This window comes from Harpegnathos saltator, unplaced genomic scaffold, assembly GCF_003227715.2.
Source record: "Harpegnathos saltator strain DR-91 unplaced genomic scaffold, Hsal_v8.6 scaffold27, whole genome shotgun sequence".
Taxonomy (NCBI): Eukaryota; Metazoa; Arthropoda; class Insecta; order Hymenoptera; family Formicidae; genus Harpegnathos; species Harpegnathos saltator.
The window spans coordinates 90757-111525 of record NW_020230061.1 but is presented as its reverse complement, the minus strand read 5'-3'; the positions used below and the strand labels follow the sequence as shown (position 1 = coordinate 111525).

General features: G+C 35.7%; 2 protein-coding genes across 2 annotated transcripts; one reads left to right on the top strand and one right to left on the bottom strand.

The window, feature by feature from the left end:
* The first annotated feature begins 53 nt into the window (after nt 1-53).
* LOC105183629 (cilia- and flagella-associated protein 157) lies at nt 54-20604 on the top strand. Its single transcript, XM_011141901.3, has 6 exons — nt 54-561; nt 661-932; nt 2659-2812; nt 5393-5942; nt 18061-18195; nt 20274-20604. Exons 1-6 carry the CDS (start codon nt 449-451, stop codon nt 20292-20294), a joined length of 1245 nt encoding a protein of 414 aa, XP_011140203.1. The 5' UTR covers nt 54-448; the 3' UTR covers nt 20295-20604.
* Nucleotides 15263-17672, bottom strand: LOC109503910 (uncharacterized). The gene is made up of 2 exons (XM_019841664.2): nt 16911-17672; nt 15263-16836 (listed from the first exon to the last, which is right to left on the bottom strand). The coding sequence occupies exons 1-2, from the start codon at nt 17002-17004 to the stop codon at nt 16577-16579; spliced, it is 354 nt and encodes a 117-aa protein (XP_019697223.1). The 5' UTR covers nt 17005-17672; the 3' UTR covers nt 15263-16576.
* Nucleotides 20605-20769: the final 165 nt, after the last annotated feature.

Sequence of the window (20769 nt, the reverse complement as noted above, 5' to 3'; positions counted from 1 at the left end):
TTCGATTCCGGATTGATTAATCCAGATTTGCTCGAATACGCTGTTTATTGGCTCTCAGGGAATAAAATCAAAATAAGAAGGATTGGCAAATGAGAATTGTTTGCTAGTTATTGAGTGCGATAATTTAATGTAACAAGCAGGATAAAATTACTCAACAGTGTAATATGTACGTGTATATTAGATTGTGATATATACGATTTGTTATCCTTGTCATGGCAACGAAGATGGGCATATAACGAGTCCGAAGTTGCATTGACGTTTAGTATCGGGAAGACAATGCAGTAGCTTTCATCGAATTTATAAAGAGGATATTCCGGCTTAATCATGAAATTTCGTCGCGAGAACGTGTTTTTGATACAGTCTAAACAAAGCAGCGGTGAAGACAAAGAAAAGATAATAAATTTGCGTCTTACGTACAATTAATAACGAAGCGGATGATAAGATCAAGATGCTTAAAAAGAAGAAAGGCGGTAGCGAGAAGGTGCGGAAGAAGTGTTTGAACGAGAGAGAAACGGTGTCTTACGAACAGCAGATCCTAGACTACAATAGGCAGTTGTCACGGTTCGTCTATTATGAAAAATATCGATAATGACACTTTGCGAGAGTTCGTCCCATTTTTCACGCGAAACTCAATTTTCTTCCGCGCAATTCTACTTCAAGATTACGCAGTCGGAATGAAGAACTGGAAAACGAGGTGAAAGCCATCACGAAGAAATTCGAGCAGCTGAAGGAGGACCGATCCGACATCGTGGCGCATTTGAAGCGCAATTTGGAGGAGAAGACGGAAGAGGCGCGAGAGTTGAATGAGCGTTTGTCAGCTTTAGAAGAATTGAGGAAGCAGGAGCTGGCTGAATGCAAAGAGAAAGAGAGCGCAATGGAGTTCGAATACCGCACCATGGAAAACACTTTAAGTGCCGAAGTGAAACTCGCCGGTAATACGTCGAGTCGCAAATCTAATCGAGTTTGGGGAAGAGAGATTACAACACTTTCAATTAGTTTTGCAACTGTGTGCAGCAGAAGAATTCATCTCTTCGCGAGGACAAAGGTGGAAAGTCAATAAGGCCTGTTTTCGGCCCCCTCCAAAATTGGACCAAGATGAGTGGAATCATGACCCTTTGATGACTTTCTTAGACCCTGGGAAGTAATATTTAAGTTGCGTTCCGAAATTCACCAGTACTAAAAATACATAGTCACATATACTATAGATTTTCAGTGTTGACAGTGAATATCGGAATGCAGCCTCAGTTGATTCCAGCTTAAACGGAGGTATTTGGAGCTCTACCGGCATATATGTATGTATATAGATATATAACTGAATATACTCAATATAAAGGATGAAAAGACTTCAGAATCTGATTCAAAGTATATATATATATACTATTATAGGCACTATTATAGTAATATATTCTTGATAGTAAATAAAGTAAAAAAGTCTAATACTATTTTTTTCTTTCGACGAATAGTTAGTGAGATATCGTAAGGTAAATGTTGGAAAAGTTACCAAGTTTTCCTTAAATATCTCAAAATATATTAAGCAAATAAAAAAATGTTTCAGACAAAAGTTGTTCAAATTAATTGGTAGAAAAAGATGATATAATAAAAAACTGGGATTTCCATTTAAGAAAATTGATAATCAATGAATATTTTAAAAGTGGCGCCATCTATAAACAAAATGCTATCGCTGTCCTATGTCCTCCTTCACGCTAAACAACTTTTGTCTTAAGCATTTTTCGATTTAACGCAATGTTTCTGAGATATTTGAGTGGGTCCTTTAAAATGGAACACCCTGTATATATATGAACACATTACGGTGCTATTCTCTCTCCTCTTCCACCCCCTGACACGTATAAGCACGTAGATACGTGTAGTAAAATCGACGAAACTAGTGGAAGTGCATCATAGGGGGAGCCTTTAGAATGAATGACGATTTGTTTAGAATTTTTGGGGAAGATACATGTACTTTTCATGACAAAACAAATATATTTGGAACCACAATGGCGTATATATATAATCAATAAGAACAAATAATATGATTTCAATCACGGAGCTCCTTAAGGAACATTTATAAAAATCTATTATCTTTATATATATACGCTATTGTGGATCCAAGTATATCCGTTTCCGTCATGGAAAGTACATGTATCTTCCCCGAAAATCCTAAACAAATCGTTATTCATACTAAAGACCCCCTATGATGCATTTTCACTAGTTTCGTCGACTACGCATACCTACATGTAAGGGGACGAAAGAGGAGAGGAAGTAGCACCGTAGTGTGTCCGTATATGTATTTATATACTTTAAATCAGACTCTCAAGTCTTTTCATTCTTTATATTGAATATATTCAGATATATATCTATATACACATATATATGCCGGTAAAGCTCCAAATATTTCCGTTTAGGCTGGAATCGACTAAATATTACTTCCAAGGGTCTAAGAAAATGATTCCACACATTTTGGTCCAATTTTGGAGAGAACCGAAAATAGGCCTTATTGACCCACCTCCTTTTTCTATTGTATGCCGGATGCAATCTAAAGCTTATCTAGATAAAAAAAGTAGTAATCTTGTGACAACCTTGACCCCACTAGCTGCTCACACGGTAGGAGTGTGAGTAAACAGGAAACGAAATTACGTATCGTTTTAAATTTCCCATTAGCTGGCAAGCTGAACGCATTGGAAGACTGGAGATTAGCTCGTTTGGACCTGATGAATAAATTCGAAGTACAGGAGAAACGAATTGCGGAACAAGAGGAAGCGCACAAGACGGCGCTCTATGAAACTGAGAAATCTGTTATCATCACGAAGGCTAAGTAAATGACTCATTTCAATGGCACGAATGTCAAAGTAACACGCTCGGAAGAGAATCAATTAATATCCCTTTTTTTGGTTTACAAAGCGACTCCATATTGATTAAATATCTTGGAGTGAAGTCTCACTCAAAATGAGTGAATGAAAATTCACTCGGAACGATAGCGAAAATATTCTCAGAAAATACTACTCAGAATCGCAGGAGTGTTTCACTCCAATTTAGAACGGACATTTAAATCGATTAGAGTGAATTTGTTCCGGTGACGATCGAATATCAGATTTATTCCTCAATTCGGAGCAAAAATATTTATCAATGATTCAGAGTAGAAAATTCAATTTATACGAGTGGAAAATCATGCGAATTCGAGTAACTCGGATTCTATTTTTGCGATAGAATTTCACTCGAGGAAACTTAGAAAGAATAGAAGCTTAACCGATGAGTTTAAATCACGAAATATATGATAAATAAATGTAATTTGAGACATATTTTATATATATATTTATCTCATATTAGGGGGTTGCATTAATTTGTGCCGTCTTTTTACTTGAAATATTTATTATTTTTATATGTTACAATCAGACATCAATCAAACCAACTACTGCTTTCGACTTTTTGTCACCTTTCTAGTAAAAGCTGGATCCTTCATCGAAAGGACCTGCTTTTTAAGGCGGCTTATTATCGACCCATTTTCGAAATTCCTCGAGATTGGCGAATTGCGTGTGTTCCAAGACGTGTTGCATGGACTGGAATAAGTGAAAATTGAAAAGAGCAAGATCAAAGGAATATGCTAGGTGCGGGAGAACTTCCCACTTCAGGCCCATCAGCGTTTCTTTAACCGTTCTTGTTATGTGCGATCTAGCGTTGTCATGTTGGAGAATCACTTTCTGCCTATTACTGGTTACTGACGACTTTTTTGCATCAATTCGTCGTTCAATCGCTCCAGTTGGCGTTGATACGTGTGGCATTAACCGCTTCACTGGGATTCAAAAGTTCATACATTACGCCTTCCATATCCCAATGAATAGCATTATCTTCTTTCCGTGAATGTTCCGCTTTGGTGTCGATGTTGAAAGTTGACCAAAGTCCATCCAAGACTTCCTTCGTTTCAGATTTTCATAGTACATTCACTTTTCGTCCCCAATCACGATACACTACAAAAAATTCTTCCTATGTTTAACAAGCTAAAAAATGTAAATATTCAAGCAATTCAACTTTAAGCTTTGTGACAATTGATGAAGCACCCATTTTCCTTCTTTGTGCATTTTCTCTAGGTCATGTAGCCATTTCGAAACGGTTGATTTATCGACTCCGAGGATTGTTAACAATTCTTGGAGCCGGATTTCTGTGCCGGATTTTCATCTAATAACTCCTGCAGTTCCTTGTCAAATTTTTTCGGCTGTCTTGAGCGTTTCTTATCTCAAACTTCAATATTCTTCTTTGAAACGTTGCATCCATTTTCTATACGTTCTTTCAGAAGGAGCAGCTTCGCCATAAGTGTCCAGAAACAGTTGATAAACTTCAGCTGCACTTTTTCTCAAGTCAAAGTAGTGAAGAAGCACGTGTCGGAAAAACACTTTATCGCGTTCTATATTCGCTTCACTCTTTATCACCTTTCTCTGTACACAGAAACTACCTTTGATTGGATGTTGTTTATAAATGACGAGATATATAACCTCTAACATCTAGCGACTACGACATGAACTAAAATAATATCCAGAAATATCTGTTCCCAGCGGCACGAATTAATGCAACCTTCTAATATAGCATTACTTATATCATATATATTTTATTTCGTTTTATTGTCTCTATATTGCTGTACAACTAATTTCTCGAATGCAATTGATAATACTTTGTATGTAATACGTATACTTAATGAAATACAATAGTACTTTCTAAATTTCTTGAGATAAAATCTCACTCAAAACAAATAATTTTGCTTGAAATAATAATAAAAATATCGTCATTCGAATTGCGAGAATGAATCCTAGCACAAATGCCTAAAATTCGTTTTAAAAACTCATGAAAGATGTTTAAAACAAGTAAGACGTCTTTTAGATGTTAAAAATATCCTTTGAACATTTATGCTGTATCAGAATAAATTCTAATTTAGAAATGAATATTTTAATAGATTAATATATTCGTTCTAGTGACGACGATGTGCGTCAGACTCTTCAATTTCGAGCGAAAACATTCATTTGACGATTTAAAGTGGAAAGTTTACTTTATACAAGTAAAAGATTACTTCAATTTGAATCAGTCTGCTGTCACTCTACTTTCCGGATTAAGACGTGTGGAAATTCAATCGAAACGATCATGAAAATATAATTCATTTCGCGTGGAAACTAGACGATTCACGATGAACATTTCACTTTTTACAAATGAAAAGTAATTTAAATTCTAGTGACTCGCGACTGTCAATCTACTTTCCCACGAAATTCCGCTTCAAAAGGTTTAAAGAGTAGATTTGGACATTTTCATGTGACCAAATTATCGTCATTCTTCGCAATTCGACCTTTGACCTTTACCATTCACAAAGCATTATGTATTTCTTTCTCACTTTCATGCACGAACGCATTTACAGAATGCAGAAGGAGATGGAGGAACGCTTGAAGCAACTTGCTCAGGAGTTCAAGAAAGCGACGAACATCCGCATAGCGGATATGATGCATAACGTGATCAGGAGGAATATCACGCTCAATCACGAGCTGAACACGATGATGAAAGTTTGCCAAGACTTGGAGACGCAGAGCGCGGAATGCCAAAGCAACGACCGTATGCTTAGGTTGCAGTGTGAGTTATTCGAGGCGGAGGCGAAAATCGCGCTGAGCGATGCCATGAGACAGAAGCACGCGACGCACAAACTCGCGCACGAGCACATAGATCTGTTCCTCGAATACGGTCGATTGCAGCGAGAGAACGCGCGTTTCAGTAATTACGAACGAATAATGAACGAGTATAAGACGATATGCGCAACGTCGAAGGAGAAGGTGAAGGATCTCGAACTGCGCTTGCAGGAAATGAAGAAAGCCCGGGAAGACGTCTTAGTGGAAGTGCGAGAGAAATGCGCCGAATTTGATAGACTGAACGTCACCTTGAACGAAGCCAAACGTTGTGTGCTGGAGACTTTACAGGTATAATATCGCGCGTAGGTAGCTTGAAAATGAGTTAAGCAAAAAGATAAGATGAAATATATAAATTTCTGTTAGCACTTAGTCATGATTATATTAGATGAGTGCAAAAATTCGTCCGATCTCTCATTATAACTCTTTTATTAGGAGGTTGAATTAGTTTTGGTCCCTAGCAATAGATGGCTTTAGTTAATAACCAAGTTAATAGCCAAGTTAATATATGAATATTGAAATCCAGCAACACTGAAAGATTTGACATTTCTCTGTAATATATGAGTAGTTCGCGCACTATTGTTACTGCTAGTTTCATTGTTTACACGCGTCTAAAATGGATCGTAAAATTGCATTTTCGACATTTATTACTTTTTTTTATTACTTTTATTACTTTTTTTTTATTTGAAAAAATCGGTAACTGAAACTCATGAAATGCTTGTTACAAATTATAGTAATCAAGCTCCATCATGTTCTAACTGAAAATTTTGGTTTCAACAATTAAAATATGGTGATTTCGATTTGAGTGACAAAGAATGTACTGATCAACCAAACAAATTTGAAGATTCTGAATTGCAAGCATTATTGAATAAAAACACCGCTCAAACGGAAAAACAATTGGCTGAACAACTCAACGTCTATATGCCACGGGAAAAATTCAAAAGGAAGGCAAATGGATTTCACATGAATTGAATGAAAGTGCCATTGCAAGTCGTTTGAATATCGCCATGTCTTTGCTTGCTAGATAAAAAAGAGTTTTTCGTGACGAATTGTAACTGGAGAGGAAAAGTGAATTTATTTTGATAATCCAAAGTGAAAAAAATCATGAGTTGATCCAGATCAACCATCAACATTGACCAAAACGGAACATTCACTGAAGAAAGCAATGCTCTATATTTGGTGGGATATGGAAGGTGTGGTGTACTATGAACTTTTAAAACTGAATAAAACAGTTATGAGGGAGCGATACCAGCAACAATTGAACAAATTGAATAATGAATTGATGCAGAAAAGGTCAGCAATAGCCTGTAATACACGCAGTGATCTTTTGCATAATAATGCTCGTCCACATGTTGCTTCAATCGTTAAACAAACATTGTTAAAGCTCGAATGGGAAATTCTTTCGCACTCAGCGTACTCTCCAGACCTAGCACCATGTAATTACCATCTATTCCGATTGATGCAATACGTTTTGGCAGATACACACTTCAATAATTACGAGAATGTGCAAAAATTGATTGGATCTGGTCTGATTGGATTGCTTCGAAAGACAGATCATTCTATTATATTATCGCGAAATCACTACTAGTATGTTGCCAGAAAGATAGGAAAAAGTTGTAACTAATGACGGAAAATATTATTTTGATTGATATAAATTTAACCATTTCTTTAAAATAAAGATAAAAAATTGACAAAATAAGACCAGAATTAATTTAACCTCCTAATATTTAGTCGGCCAAACAAGGAATCTGCTACAGAAACTCGATTCGATTTGTTCATTTCAGTTAGCAAATGCGACATCACATATCAAACTTTAGAATATACTCAATTTCTATTTTGATGCCGAAATGCGACCGATCTGATGTTGAGTCTCTCAGCAACATTTTCTGCTGAAATTCGTAAATTATTTTGTACTAAATTGCGCATAATGTCATTATCTATGTCAGAAGGTCGGCTGAAGTGTAGCTGGTCGTCAAGATGGAAATTACCACTTCTAAATTTCGCAAACTGTATTTTAACAGTTTGAATTGCTGGTGCAGAATTGTAGAATGATACACAGCTTATACCAGCTTATAAAGCACAACACGCCACAACTGCATATTTTTTTCTCATTTCCAAAATCTTTTTCACAACAAATTCAATCAAAATACACAAGTCTTTCGCCCAAATGACAACTGAATATATCATTTTTTCAACGATGTATTTTATATACACATAACCATTGGTGCTACCATAAAATTTTTCTAATGACATATTGTATTAGGTGTACAACTTAATTCTCGGCCCCAAAATTCAATGACAGCTTCTATTCAAATTGAAATTTATTCCCGCCCTATGGTGGTCTGAAAGTACTAAGCCTCAGCTTTAGAATGCAATATAACAGATGGCAGCTCTGCTGATATAAGCTCAAAAAACAATAGTGAATGCAATGTCGTTCGAAAAGCAGCATTTGAGGCACTGCCTCTTTTTCGCTTTCCAATTTAAAAAAAATGCAGTTGAAGCACAGGAAATGGTTTGTTCGGCTTTGGACGAAAATGCTGTTTCCTACAGCACTTGCAAGAAGTGGTTTCAGAGGTTTCGAGAAGGAAATTTCGATCTTGAAGACGAACAACGACCGGGTCAGCCAAGAAAGGTTGTGTACTACGAATTGCTTGAACGCGGTCAAACGGTCAATGCTGAACGTTACAAGCAACAACTAATCAAAGTGAATGACGCACTGTGAATGAGCAAAAAAGATCATTTACTGGTAGTGGAACGAGGCAGATACTACTGCTGTATGATAACGCACGGTCACACACGGCAAAAGCGATCCTGGAAATCATCTCCAACTTGGCTAGGAAATCCTTCCTCACACGGCGTATTCTCCAGACCTCGCCCCATCAGATTATCAGCTGTTCCGATCGCTACAGCATCACCTAGTTGATTCGCACTTCCGAACTTCTGAAAAAGTCAGAAGAAGTATCGATGACTTCATTGAATCCAAACCACTATCGTTTTTCCGAAGTGGAATTCGAAAGTTGCCTGAAAAATGGCAGAAATGTGTAGAAAGTGAGGGAGATTACTTTTGAGATTAGGTAAATATTTTTTTTTTTAAACTGAGCATTGAAGTTGAGCAAAAAAGGCCGAGAATTAAATTGTACACCTAATATATTGAAATTGAGCACGAACTTTTGCACTTGTCCAGTAAATGGAATCCAATGCAATCTCAGTCTCGATATTATCTAATAGATGCAGTATTATCATAAACATCTACGGTGTGAAAACAAATATTTCAATATTTTATTATTTCCAGCAATGTAAAGAAATTGAATTATCTATGAATGTTGTCTTAGATAATTTTATAAAGGTAACACACGTTTCAATTGAAGATGAAAATATATATTTATCTTACCCAGATAGAGATAAATTGGCAAGCCAGAACTTTATCTGGATGATCATGTATATTATTTTATTGAGATAAGAGGTAATACACTTCTCTTAAGCTAATAGAACCAAATCAGCAGAATCAAATCGGACGTTATCGATTATTTAGTACTTATTTTGCACTAATTTTTATCACCAACAAAAATCAGGTGCTGTTTTGGAAAAAAACGGCACTGCTAGCTCAATATTAAGATAGCAGGACCATATTAAGAAAAAAAAGAGAAAAACGAAAACAAGGATAGAAATGGAAAGAGCTGATTTTGTACTAATTTGTACCATTAACAAAATTAATTTTAGTTCACACACACACACACATTTTATTATATCAATATGTGTCGAGAGTGGTTTTCCAAGGAAAGGCAAGAATACAAAATCTCAGACTTCATATTTATGAGGTACAAATTATTGCGCATCTAGTGTATAAACCGATTAATTCTGCTCACAGGAAAAAATACTTTGCTCTAGAGCTGATTAGAAATCGGGGGTGGTTTTCCAAGGAAGAGTGAGAGTACCAAATCTCAAACTTTATATTTGAGAGGTACAAATTATTACACTTCTGCTGTGTGAATACCGATTAATTTTGCTCACAGGAAAAGGTACTTTACTTTCGAACTGATTAAGGGTCGGGAGTAGTTTTCCAAGGAAGGGCGAGGGTACGAAATCTCAAACTCCATATTTGGGAGGTACAAATTATTGCGCTTTTGATGTGCAAGTACCGATTGATTCTACTCGTGATAAAGGATAGTTTATTTTTAAGTTTATTATAGATGATTTCATTCTGGGGTTTCAACCGAAATGGTTTAATATATTAAATTTTTGTTTTCATTTCTATCCTTGTTTTTGTTTTTCTCTTTTTTTTTTAACTGTGATCCTACTAGTTTAATATTAAGCTAGCAACGCCAGTTTTTTTCAAAACGGCACATGGTACAAAATTTTTGTTGATGGTACAAAATAAGTATTAAATAAACGAAAGTCCGGTTTGATTCTGCTGATTTGGTCCTACTAGTTTAAGAAAGATAACTAATACTACTTAAGTATTCTCAAAATTGGGAAAATTGCAAGGACTTGTTAGTTTTTAAGTAACGATAATGGTGATGAGTTATTGCTCAAAATGAATTCACGACAACGTAAATTTTTTTCAATAAACAACTTTTACTAGAATCATTTTTCTTTATTATTTCAACTATTAATCAAGAAAAATTGAAAAAAAATTTTAAATGCCTTAACATATCCTTGTTTTTTAGATTAAATGTTCAGATTGCCTTTCATTGACATTTAAACAACACTCTATTTCCAAATAAAATAGGTAGTACAGGTATTCTGATAGACCATTTGTATAACTGTTAATTTTATCGTTACTTTACACACGCAGAATATTTACATACATATAGAATAAGCAAAGTATGAAATACTAAAAGAAAAAGAAAGTTTTCAAAACTTGGTGAGGAAAAAGAATAGAAATTCTAACGACTTATCTTTCAAGTAACAATAACAGTGAATTACTTTTTTCAATGGGCTAAAGTAACGATAATTAGTTATTTTTAAATAAATAACGAAATTTTCCCAATCCTGCTCATTATACATTGGAAAAAGTAGCTCGTTATCGTTATTGTTATTATTAGATGTAAAATAAGTTCGGTACCTTTACATTTGACGTTTTGTAATTATGGTCCAAATTTACAATTTTTCCTGTCCTATAGTGATTTAAAAATATCAACAATAAGTTTTAAGAAAAGCTAAGTTAGCAGTCCTATCGATATAACTTCCAAAAACAACAATGAACACGATGTTATCCGAAACGGAGCATATGAGGCATTGCATTTTTCTTTTGCTTTTCAATTAATTTGAAGAAAAATGTTACTCAGGCTGCTAAAATGATTTGTTCGGGTGAGAGTGTTGTGACTAATAAAACTTATAAAAAGTGGTTCCAGAAGTTCCGAAATGGAAATTTTGCTCTTACTGACGGAGAACACAGTGGAGTGCCAAAAAAGTTGAAGACGAAGAATTGAAACAACTATTGAACGAAAATCCTTATCAGGTGCAACAGGAACTTGTTAAAAAACTTGATGTAACCGAACCAGCTATTTCTATATGCTTAAAGAAGTTTGGAAGAGTTGCAAGGCAAACCGTTGAATTCCACATGCACTTACCCCGGAAAATGAGACGCTGTGAGACGGCAATGTCTCTACTGTCATAATTCAAACAAAAGGACTTTCTTCATAAGATTGTAATTGGGCATGAAAAATGGGTATTGTATGCTAATCCCAAACGACGAAAATCGTGGTTTCATCCAAGTGAGCCATCAACAAGTACTGTGAAATCGAATATTTACGCTAAAAGAGTATTGTGTATTTGGTGGGATTTTAAAGGCATTATTTATTAAGAGTTGCACAAATCCGATAAAACTGTTACTTCTGAACATTATCAACAGCAACTCATTAACTTAAATGGCGAAATCGAGCGCAAAAAACCATTTACCGGCAGTGAAACCTAGCATGGTGATTCTGCTGCGCGGCTACACATGGAAAAAATGATCCTGAAACTTATTTCTTTAGGCTAAGAAATTGTCCCATATATGCGGCTTATTCTTCAACTTGCCTTTACGGATTATTACTTGTTCCGGCCGCTTTAGTATCACTTAGATTCCCACTTTCAATCTCCCGAAGAAGTAAAAAAAAGCATCGATGATTTGATTGAATCAAGACTACCATCTTCTTATCGAACCGGGATTCGCCAGTTACTTGAAAGATAGTAAAAGTATATGGAAAATGATGAGGACCTCGAAGATTAATAGGTTATTCGTTCTCTTTTGGGGGGGGGAGATAAACATTAAAATCATACTAAAAGGCACCAAACTTATTTATACATCTAATATTAAATAATTTAAAAAGAAATAGCTCAAAATAAGTTGCAATTTATATTATTCATTGCAATTTTTATTATTCCTTTTAAGACAATTTTCAAGACTTTTTTTATTACATAAATGATTTGTACATAGTCAATCCACTGTGTGTGTATGTATTATATTATATATACAGGATGTTCCAAAAGTAACGGACCATCCTAATAACTCTTCAGTATTGAAGTTTCAAGGAAAATGATCTGAATAAAAGTTGTAGGGATTTAAGTGAGCTACCTTATAATGTCCTTGACTTTGACCTTGACCTCTATTTTCAAGGTCATTTGAAAGACAACTTGTGTTTTTCAAATGGAAACTCCTATTTTTTACTCCGGATTCTGGAAGAGCGCAAAATTTTACGTTCAGATATGTATCTTTACAGGGGGTCGAAATGAACTGTAGAAGTCATTTGAAGGTCAAATATGTTACTGGTACGAAATAACTGGTAGATCGTGGTTTTTATGAAATATGATCCGAATAAAAGTTGTTGGGATCAAAGAGGGCCATAAGCTGGTGACCTTGACTTTGACGTTGACCTCCATTTTCAATGTCATTTAAAGATAAACTCGTGTTTTTTAAATAGGAACCCCTATTTTTTACCCCGGATTCTGAAGAGCGCGTTCAGGTTGTTGAGCATTCAGGTTGTTGTAGGAGTCAAGGCAAACGTTGTGGGTCATTCAAAGGACAAATAATGATTTGACCTTGAAAGCACCGTGCAGTAACGGAATACGTTGCCAATGTTCACTTGATTGAATAAAATATTAGGTAACTATTGCCTGCGTAGCAGGCTAGATTTTCAGATCCTATGTGATCCAGCTACTGAAGGCAAGATCGTAATGATCCAAGGTCTAAGTAGCTTCCGAAATTAGAACATCGTCGAAAAAAATCGTTTTTAATGTAATTTCTAAATTCATCAGAATTATTCGGACTTGTCTGATAGACTGTACAGTTCAGATAGCCTCGCAAAAAATATTCAAGCTTTTAAATCGTGTGATCAACTGAGCCGATTTTACTACTTCTCCTATGGGCTTCTAGTATTACCTAATCCAAGTTTAATGGATCAAAAGGGAAGTTCGAGCTGTTCCATTGAGTGTGACTGGGATAAATCCAAAGTAATATAAATTTCGTGTCAGAATCAAAATTGTAATATGGATTAATGTTGGAAAATAAAGGCTTATTCATGTTGTCATTAGTAAATTATGAATGAAGTTGACTATACTCACCCGACGTTGTTCTGATGCAACTACGTATTTCTTTACAGAGCATGTCATTACAAAAAGTTTCTCTCGAATTAAACAGTCTTTTTTGGAAATCTTCAAAAATTTTTTTCTTGTTTTTTGTGTTGTCAATTTCTACCTCTAAACTAAACTATGGCGTATGTACGACTTAGTGAGCAGGAACGATTGTCACTATTAATGATGCGAGGTTGGGGTGACCTTCAACGTTCTTACTCGCAAACTCGAACAATATTTAATCAAATGTTCCGAGATAATGGTCAGCCGTTAATTTCCAGATCTACAGTCATTCAAACTGTGGAACGATATGAAACTACTGGTGGGGTGAAAGATCATCAGAAATCTGGACGGCTTAAATCAGCTACAAATGAGGAGAATCAGATGGAAGTTGCATAAGCAACTTCCATCTGACTTGTAAAAAACTCTCACCTTTCTATTCGCAACGCAGCTGAACAGCATGGAAACACTCGAGCGTCCGTTCATAGAATCTTGGAGTTAATCAAATTTCATCATAAAGTTCACTTAGTTCAGGAACTCAATGAAGACGATCATCGAATAGAATTTTGTGAATTAATGATGGATTTGAACGACAGGGACCAGGATTTTTCTTATAATATAGTATTTTCTGATGAATGTATTGGGTCTATGCATAATTCCGTAGCGAAAATCGAATAAATTTCAAACGCAAAATATTAGGTTGTCTAAAAAGTATTGAGCCTTTGGAGGTCAAAATTGAGAATACATTTATTGTTATTTGAAAATAACATTATGAAACCACATATGTACCATTTTGTTCGATGACCTTCTGTCATTTTTCCGGCAACACCATAATCCCGTCGCTATAGAACTTCTGTGGTTTCCGGTCAAAAAATTGGGACATGTGGTTTTCACAGGTCTCTTTTGAAACTAACTTAACACCATTCAAGGAGTTCTGCAGAGACCAAAACAAATGATAGTCTGGCGGTGCCAGGTCCGGGCTATACGGTGGGTGCATTAAAACCTCCCAGCCAAATTCTCTCAATTTCTGACGGGTCGTTAAAGATGTTTGCGGTCTGGCATTGTCAGCGTGGTATACGACACCCTTTCTGTTGACCAGTTCTGGCCGTTTCTTTTGAATTGCTAGGTGCAATCGCGCTAATTGTCGACAATACAGGTCCAAGTCTATCGTTCTGCCTGGCGGCAGCAGCTCATGATGCATGATGCCCTTCCAATCCCACCAAACACACAGCATAATCTTCCTGGGCGTCAGTGTGGGCTTTGCCACAGACTGTGGAGTTTCTCCTCGCTTCAACCACGATCTTTTCGCACATTGTTGTCGTAGGTTATCCACTTTTCATCACTCGTGATCAACCGCTTCAGAAATGGCTTGATTTCGTTATGTTTCAGTAGAGATTCGCAGATAGAAATTCGATCGAGTAAATTTTTTTGAGTCAGATCATGTGGCACCCAAACATCGAGCTTCTTTTTGTAGCCAGCTTTCTCCAAATAATTTAACACTGTTTGGTGGTGGATGTTTAGGTCATTGGCGATGTCATGACTGCTTACATGCCGGTCTTGCTCGACTTTTGCCAGAATATCATCCACTTTTTCTGTGATTGATCGCCCACTGCGAGGAGCATCTTGGACATCGAAATTTCCAACAACGAAAGTGACTGAACCATCTTTTGGCTGTTGCTTTTGATAACGTATCTTGCCCATAAACAGCACAAATTTCTTCACGGGCCTGCGCAGCATTTGTGCTTTTATCGAAATAAAATTATAAAATGTAGCGCAGTTTTGCGGAAAGTTCACTTATCTTCACGGCGCAATATCTTACGTCTGATTATAAGAATTCCAACACTTTTTGTACGTCTACTAGCTTCAACTGTCAGCTGTCAAATGATGTTAGGCCTGCTGACCTGTTGCGACTCATATACCCTGAGATTTGGGACACTAACGCTATTTCGTGCGCAAAAGGTACAATATTTTTTAGATAACCTGATATTTAGCAAAGAAAGCGATTTTAATCAACTAGATATGTTCCATTCTGTTCAATGACATTCTGCCATCTCTCCACAAACTTCATAATCCCTCTTTCATAGAAGTCCTGAGATCTTTGGACAAAGAAGTCATCCAAGTGATTTTTTAGGACGTCCAGGAAACTGAAGGTTTTATTATTCAAATTGTTCTGTAGCGCCTCGAATAAGTGATAGTCTAAAGGTGCAAGGCCCGGACTATACGGTGGGTGTACCAAAACATCCCACCCAAGCAGCAATAACTTTTGCCGGGTCATCAGAGAAACGTGTGGTCAAGCGTTGTCCTGGTGGAAGACAACGTCTTTTCTGTTCGCCAATTCGCTTCGCCAATTCGGGCCACTTCTGATCGATTGCTCGCTTTAATTTAGTCAGTTGTGAGCAATACTTGGTCGAATCAATCGTTTTGTTGGGTGGCAGCAGCTCATAATGGACGATTCCTTTCCAATCCCACCGGATACAGAGCATGACCTTCTTCGGGTGTAATCCAGCCTTTGCGACCGTCTGAGCAGCCTCCCCGCGCTTCGATCATAATCTTTTTCGACTGATATTGTTATAGACAATCCACTTTTCATCGCCAGTGATCATCCGCTTTAAAAATGGTTCGTTTTGATAGCGTTTGAGCAGCAAATCGCAAGCTGAAATTCGCTCTATTAAATTCTTTTCACTCAGTTCGTGCGGCACCCAAACATCAAGATTGTTTACCATTCCAAGCTTTCGTAAATGTCTTGAAACAGTTGATTGGTCAATGTTGAGGTTATGTAGTCGTCAAATGCTGGTCAGAGTCGATTAAAGCCTTGATTTGATCGACATCAGTAGTGATTGGCCGACCAGAGCGAGGAGCATCTTGAAGATCAAAATCTCCGTAACGAAATTTCGCAAACCACTTCCAACACACACTTTCGCTTACGGCATTCTCTCTGTACGACGCATATCTTTTTATGAGTTTGCGACGCGTTTTTGCCTTTTCGGAAATAAAAAAGCGAAATGCACCGAAAATACACGTTTTTTCCTTCCATGTTCAAAATATAATTAAACTTCGTATACGTCACGGATCTCGATGAATACTTTCTTAAAATGTCGGCATAAATTTCAGCTTTCACTTAATGTACGACACTTCATATGTTTGATACATGTGCGAGCGGAAAAATAACTGTGAACGACATCTATCGGAATTTCGCTACGGAATTATGCATAGACCCAATAACTTCCACATTAAAGGGCGAAGTGAATAGACACAACTGCAGATATTGGAGTGACACTAATCCACGCTGCATGCAAGAATCTCGTACTCAATACCCACAGAAAGTGAATGTTTGGGCAGGTATTTTGAATAACTTAATAGTAGGTCCTTTTTTATTGATGGTGATTTGAACGCCGCAAAATATCTGGATATGTTAAAGAATCAAATAATACCAAGAATAAGAGAGATTGCAGGTGATAATTTTGAACAAACTTGATTTCAACAAGATGGAACAAGACTTTACTATGCCATAATTGTTCGTGACTTTCGTAATAATCAGTTTCATCGTCGATGGATTGGAAGAAGAGATGAAATCGAATAGCCTCCTCGATTCCCAGATCTATCACCACTTGACTATTTCCTGTGCGGTTATCTGAAGAGTAGAATCTATGAAACAAAGCCAAATAATTTATATGAACTCCGAAATCGTATTATCCGAGAGTGTACCTCGATGGACCAAGATATGATAAGAATATCTGTCTCTGATTTTTATCAACGCATGGCATATTGTCAAGAAGTTGGAGGCCTTCAATTTGAACATTTAATCCATTAGTTTTCCATTCACACATAAGTGAGGATCCAATCCCAGAAGCGACCTCCATCTTGCATCCATTGGTCGAATGACTTAGATCTTGCTTTCAGTGGCTGGATCATTACGATCTTGCCTTCAATGGTTGAATCACATGGGGTCTGAAAATCCAGCCTGCTACGCAGGCAATAGTTACCTAATATTTTATTCAATCAAGTGAATACTGGCAACGTATTCCGTTACTGCATGGTGCTCTCAAGGTCAAATCATTATTTGTCCTTTGAATGACCCACAACGTTTGCCTTGACTCCTACAACAACCTGAATGCTCAACAACCTGAACGCGCTCTTCAGAATCCGGGGTAAAAAATAGGGGTTCCTATTTAAAAAACACGAGTTTATCTTTAAATGACATTGAAAATGGAGGTCAACGTCAAAGTCAAGGTCACCAGCTTATGGCCCTCTTTGTTCCCAACAACTTTTATTCGGGTCATATTTCATAAAAACCACGATTTACCAGTTATTTCGTACCAGTAATATATTTGACCTTCAAATGACTTCTACAGTTCATTTCGACCCCCCGTAAAGATACATATTTGAACGTAAAATTTTGCGCTCTTTCAGAATCCGAAGTAAAAAATAGGGGTTTCCATTTGAAAAACACAAGTTGACTTTCAAATGACCTTGAAAGTAGAGGTCAAGTTCAAAGTCAAGGTCATTATAAGGTAGCTCACTTAAATCCCTACAACTTTTATTCAGATCATTTTCCTTGAAACTTCAATACTGAAGAGTTATTAGGATGGTCCGTTACTTTTGGGATACCTTGTATATATAAAGTAGTAATCCATTATTGTTAGCAAAAAGATATAATTATCGTTATCATTACTAACGAAAACAAGATAGAAATAATGTCGCTACTAGATAATTATTGAAAAAAGACAACTTACGGCAATAACGACGTTACAAATTATTTTCAGTCCTGAATATAATTCTGCAAAAATGTCCTTGCACAAAAATACTCCGATTTCGAGTGTGTATGATTATCACTAATGATAATAATTATCTTCAGTTGCAGAAACAGGATATTCGTACGAGTGATATCTGTACTTCATGTTGCGCCGATCAAAAACAAAAGATTATTCATTCATTGCAAGATATCCTGGAGAAAAGCAGTATTTCCAATATGGAACACAATGATTCACAGGTAAATTATCGCGATAGCGTAAGATAATCTCTTTTTGTTGTCGCTCTGGCCTTAATACCTGAGATATATGTGTGTGTATGTGTATGTGTGTATACATAGAGGAAGGTTGCTTATATTGGACTAGTTTTCAATTTTTTTATTTTTAATTTACAAATGCTAATAAAAATGAGATAAAGATTAAATAGAAAGTTATCCTTAATTTATTTATGACACTCTATATATTTTTAGATTTTTTGCACAACAATATCACCTACAAATAAATCTTTTTTAAAATCTTTGTAAGTTATACAATTTAGGCAACAAGTTGCCTAAATTGTACTACGTTTTCTAAATTATATCTTGTTTCCTTTATCGTACTGACGTAACTAATTTAAAAATTAGTTAATTTAAAAACTGTGTAAAAAAATAATATATAAATTTAAATAAATATGTTTTATTGAACAACTTGTATAAAACATTTTTAATTTTTAATTTTATACAAATTACAATTTGTATAAAAAACAAACTAAACAAAAATTTTTAATTAAAAAAATAAATGTTAAAATTACAAAAATAAAATATTTTTGTTTTTAATAATTTGACTAAGAAATTAATTAAAATCACTTACTTCGTATAAAAAACTAAGAAAACATTTCTTAATTATAAAAATCAATTTAAATTACTTATTAAAACGATTATAAAAATGATATCCATCTTTATACGAGGTTTGTTTTATATAAAAGTTGACTTTTTATATTCATGAAATCATTCTTTGACCACGTAACTAAAACCACGTAAAAATTGCAGAATTTATTTATTACATCCTCGAAATTAAAACTACAGAAATAAAAGTTCTCGTTTTCAGAAACTAATTTAGAAAATAAACAACTATTAAGCAAGAATCGGTTTCTCGTTAAAACAAGAAATAAATATAAATAACACAAAAAAATAAACTACTTCTTACAAACTTTAAGAATAATCACAATCACAAGTCACAGATGCAGTTTTCCTTGGAAATTGTATTATCAGTACAAAATAGGGACAATCAATAATGATGGTTTGATTAAAAAACCTAGTCGTGTTTTTCAAATTATAGCAGTAAAGTACTGCTATAAATTATAGCAGTAAAGTACTGCTATAAAGTATTATAAAGTAAAGCTGTGTCCGAACTGTGCCATGCAAATATGTTAATTTTAATGTAGTATGAAAATGATAAGCAGCTAAATTAATACACCTTTTAAAACTTACTAAATGCCTTACGTAAAGACGAGTAAAGCTTATTTCTAAGATTAAGAAACCTGTGGTTGCTTTCTTTAATAAAACACTCTCGTGCATAAACACTCACTTCTTTCTATTACGTATGTATGATCGATAGATGAATCGTGCATAATATGTAGCATTAGGCCTTCAGATTTCATAAAATATAAAGATCGTGCAATTTAGAAGCCGGTATAATATCGGCAACTTTCCTCTATAATAAAATAAATTTTCAACAAATACATGTATCTCAGTATCCATACGTCATCAAAAGTTGCAGCAACATTGTAACATTGTTGCAATATTGAAACAATGTTGCTGCAACTTTTTGTGCTGTATGGATACGTATCACTTTTCTTCATATATAATTCATAAATGAATGGGCTTTAAAAATGATATACATAATTTCGATGTACAATATATATGTATAATATACTGTAACTTTTAAAGTATCTCAGATAGATAGACATGTTAGCAGTAGCATGCGTGCATTCATTTTTTATTTTATGATATTATTGAAGCAGCATAACATGTTCGTAATATGCTTGCTGTAAGAAATACGTATTTATTATTCCATGATATTATTCTGCAGCAAAATATCAGTTTGTTTAGATTGCTGATTAATTGCGTCCTCTTGCCGATACAATTGTGGCATGTGCCGCAATTTTCATGGCATTAGATTGTTTCTTTTACATGCTGCTACAATGTTTCTTGTATGAAGACGCATCTTTATGTACTTATGCTGCTATTTTAATTCTCGAATTCAATCTCTATGCAATCTGCCGAAATTTGTCTATCTGGAGTGTTTTTCTTAGCAAATGGTATATCAAAAGTACTTTCAGGTGGATGAAGATGAATTTTAACAACGGAATGTGACAAGAAGAAGCACACAAAGAATTCCCAATCGAGCTTCAAGCGAAAGAAAAAGCTTGCACACATTCGCGGAAAGAAATATCGGCTCGTTCCTTGATCGATACGCATTGCACGCGTAATAAACGATGAGCCCAATTGCGGTTGCGATCCGCGTCAGAAAACTTTACATATGTAGTCAGTACGTTCGTAAATTGATCACACGATAAAATGCCAATCTGGCTTTGCGTATGCGCAAAACGGAGAGCGCGCATCGCATCATCTGTTTCGGGGAATCTCAAAAATCTTCTTTATTCCCGATTATTCGCGATCATCGCTGGTTCACACACGCTGGTAGAGTCTCGCTCTCTGGCGGCGCCACATTCCCATTTTTCCGCTATTCCGCGACGATCAGCGAGGCTTCTCACCGAGGTCTACAATATCCGCGGCCGGCGGAGCGTAGCGAGGTTACGCGTTGCTCTCCTCACT

Bases quoted from the DNA above. Each gene is read 5' to 3' on its own strand.
- LOC105183629 (XM_011141901.3), top strand. From the start codon at position 449: ATGCTTAAAAAGAAGAAAGGCGGTAGCGAGAAGGTGCGGAAGAAGTGT. The intron at 5,943-18,060 runs GTATAATATCGC...AATTATCTTCAG, and splicing joins GTGTGCTGGAGACTTTACAG to TTGCAGAAACAGGATATTCG. The intron at 18,196-20,273 runs GTAAATTATCGC...AAGTACTTTCAG, and splicing joins TGGAACACAATGATTCACAG to GTGGATGAAGATGAATTTTA.
- LOC109503910 (XM_019841664.2), bottom strand. From the start codon at position 17,004: ATGTTCAAATTGAAGGCCTCCAACTTCTTGACAATATGCCATGCGTTG. The intron at 16,837-16,910 runs GTACACTCTCGG...TCTACTCTTCAG, and splicing joins TCATATCTTGGTCCATCGAG to ATAACCGCACAGGAAATAGT.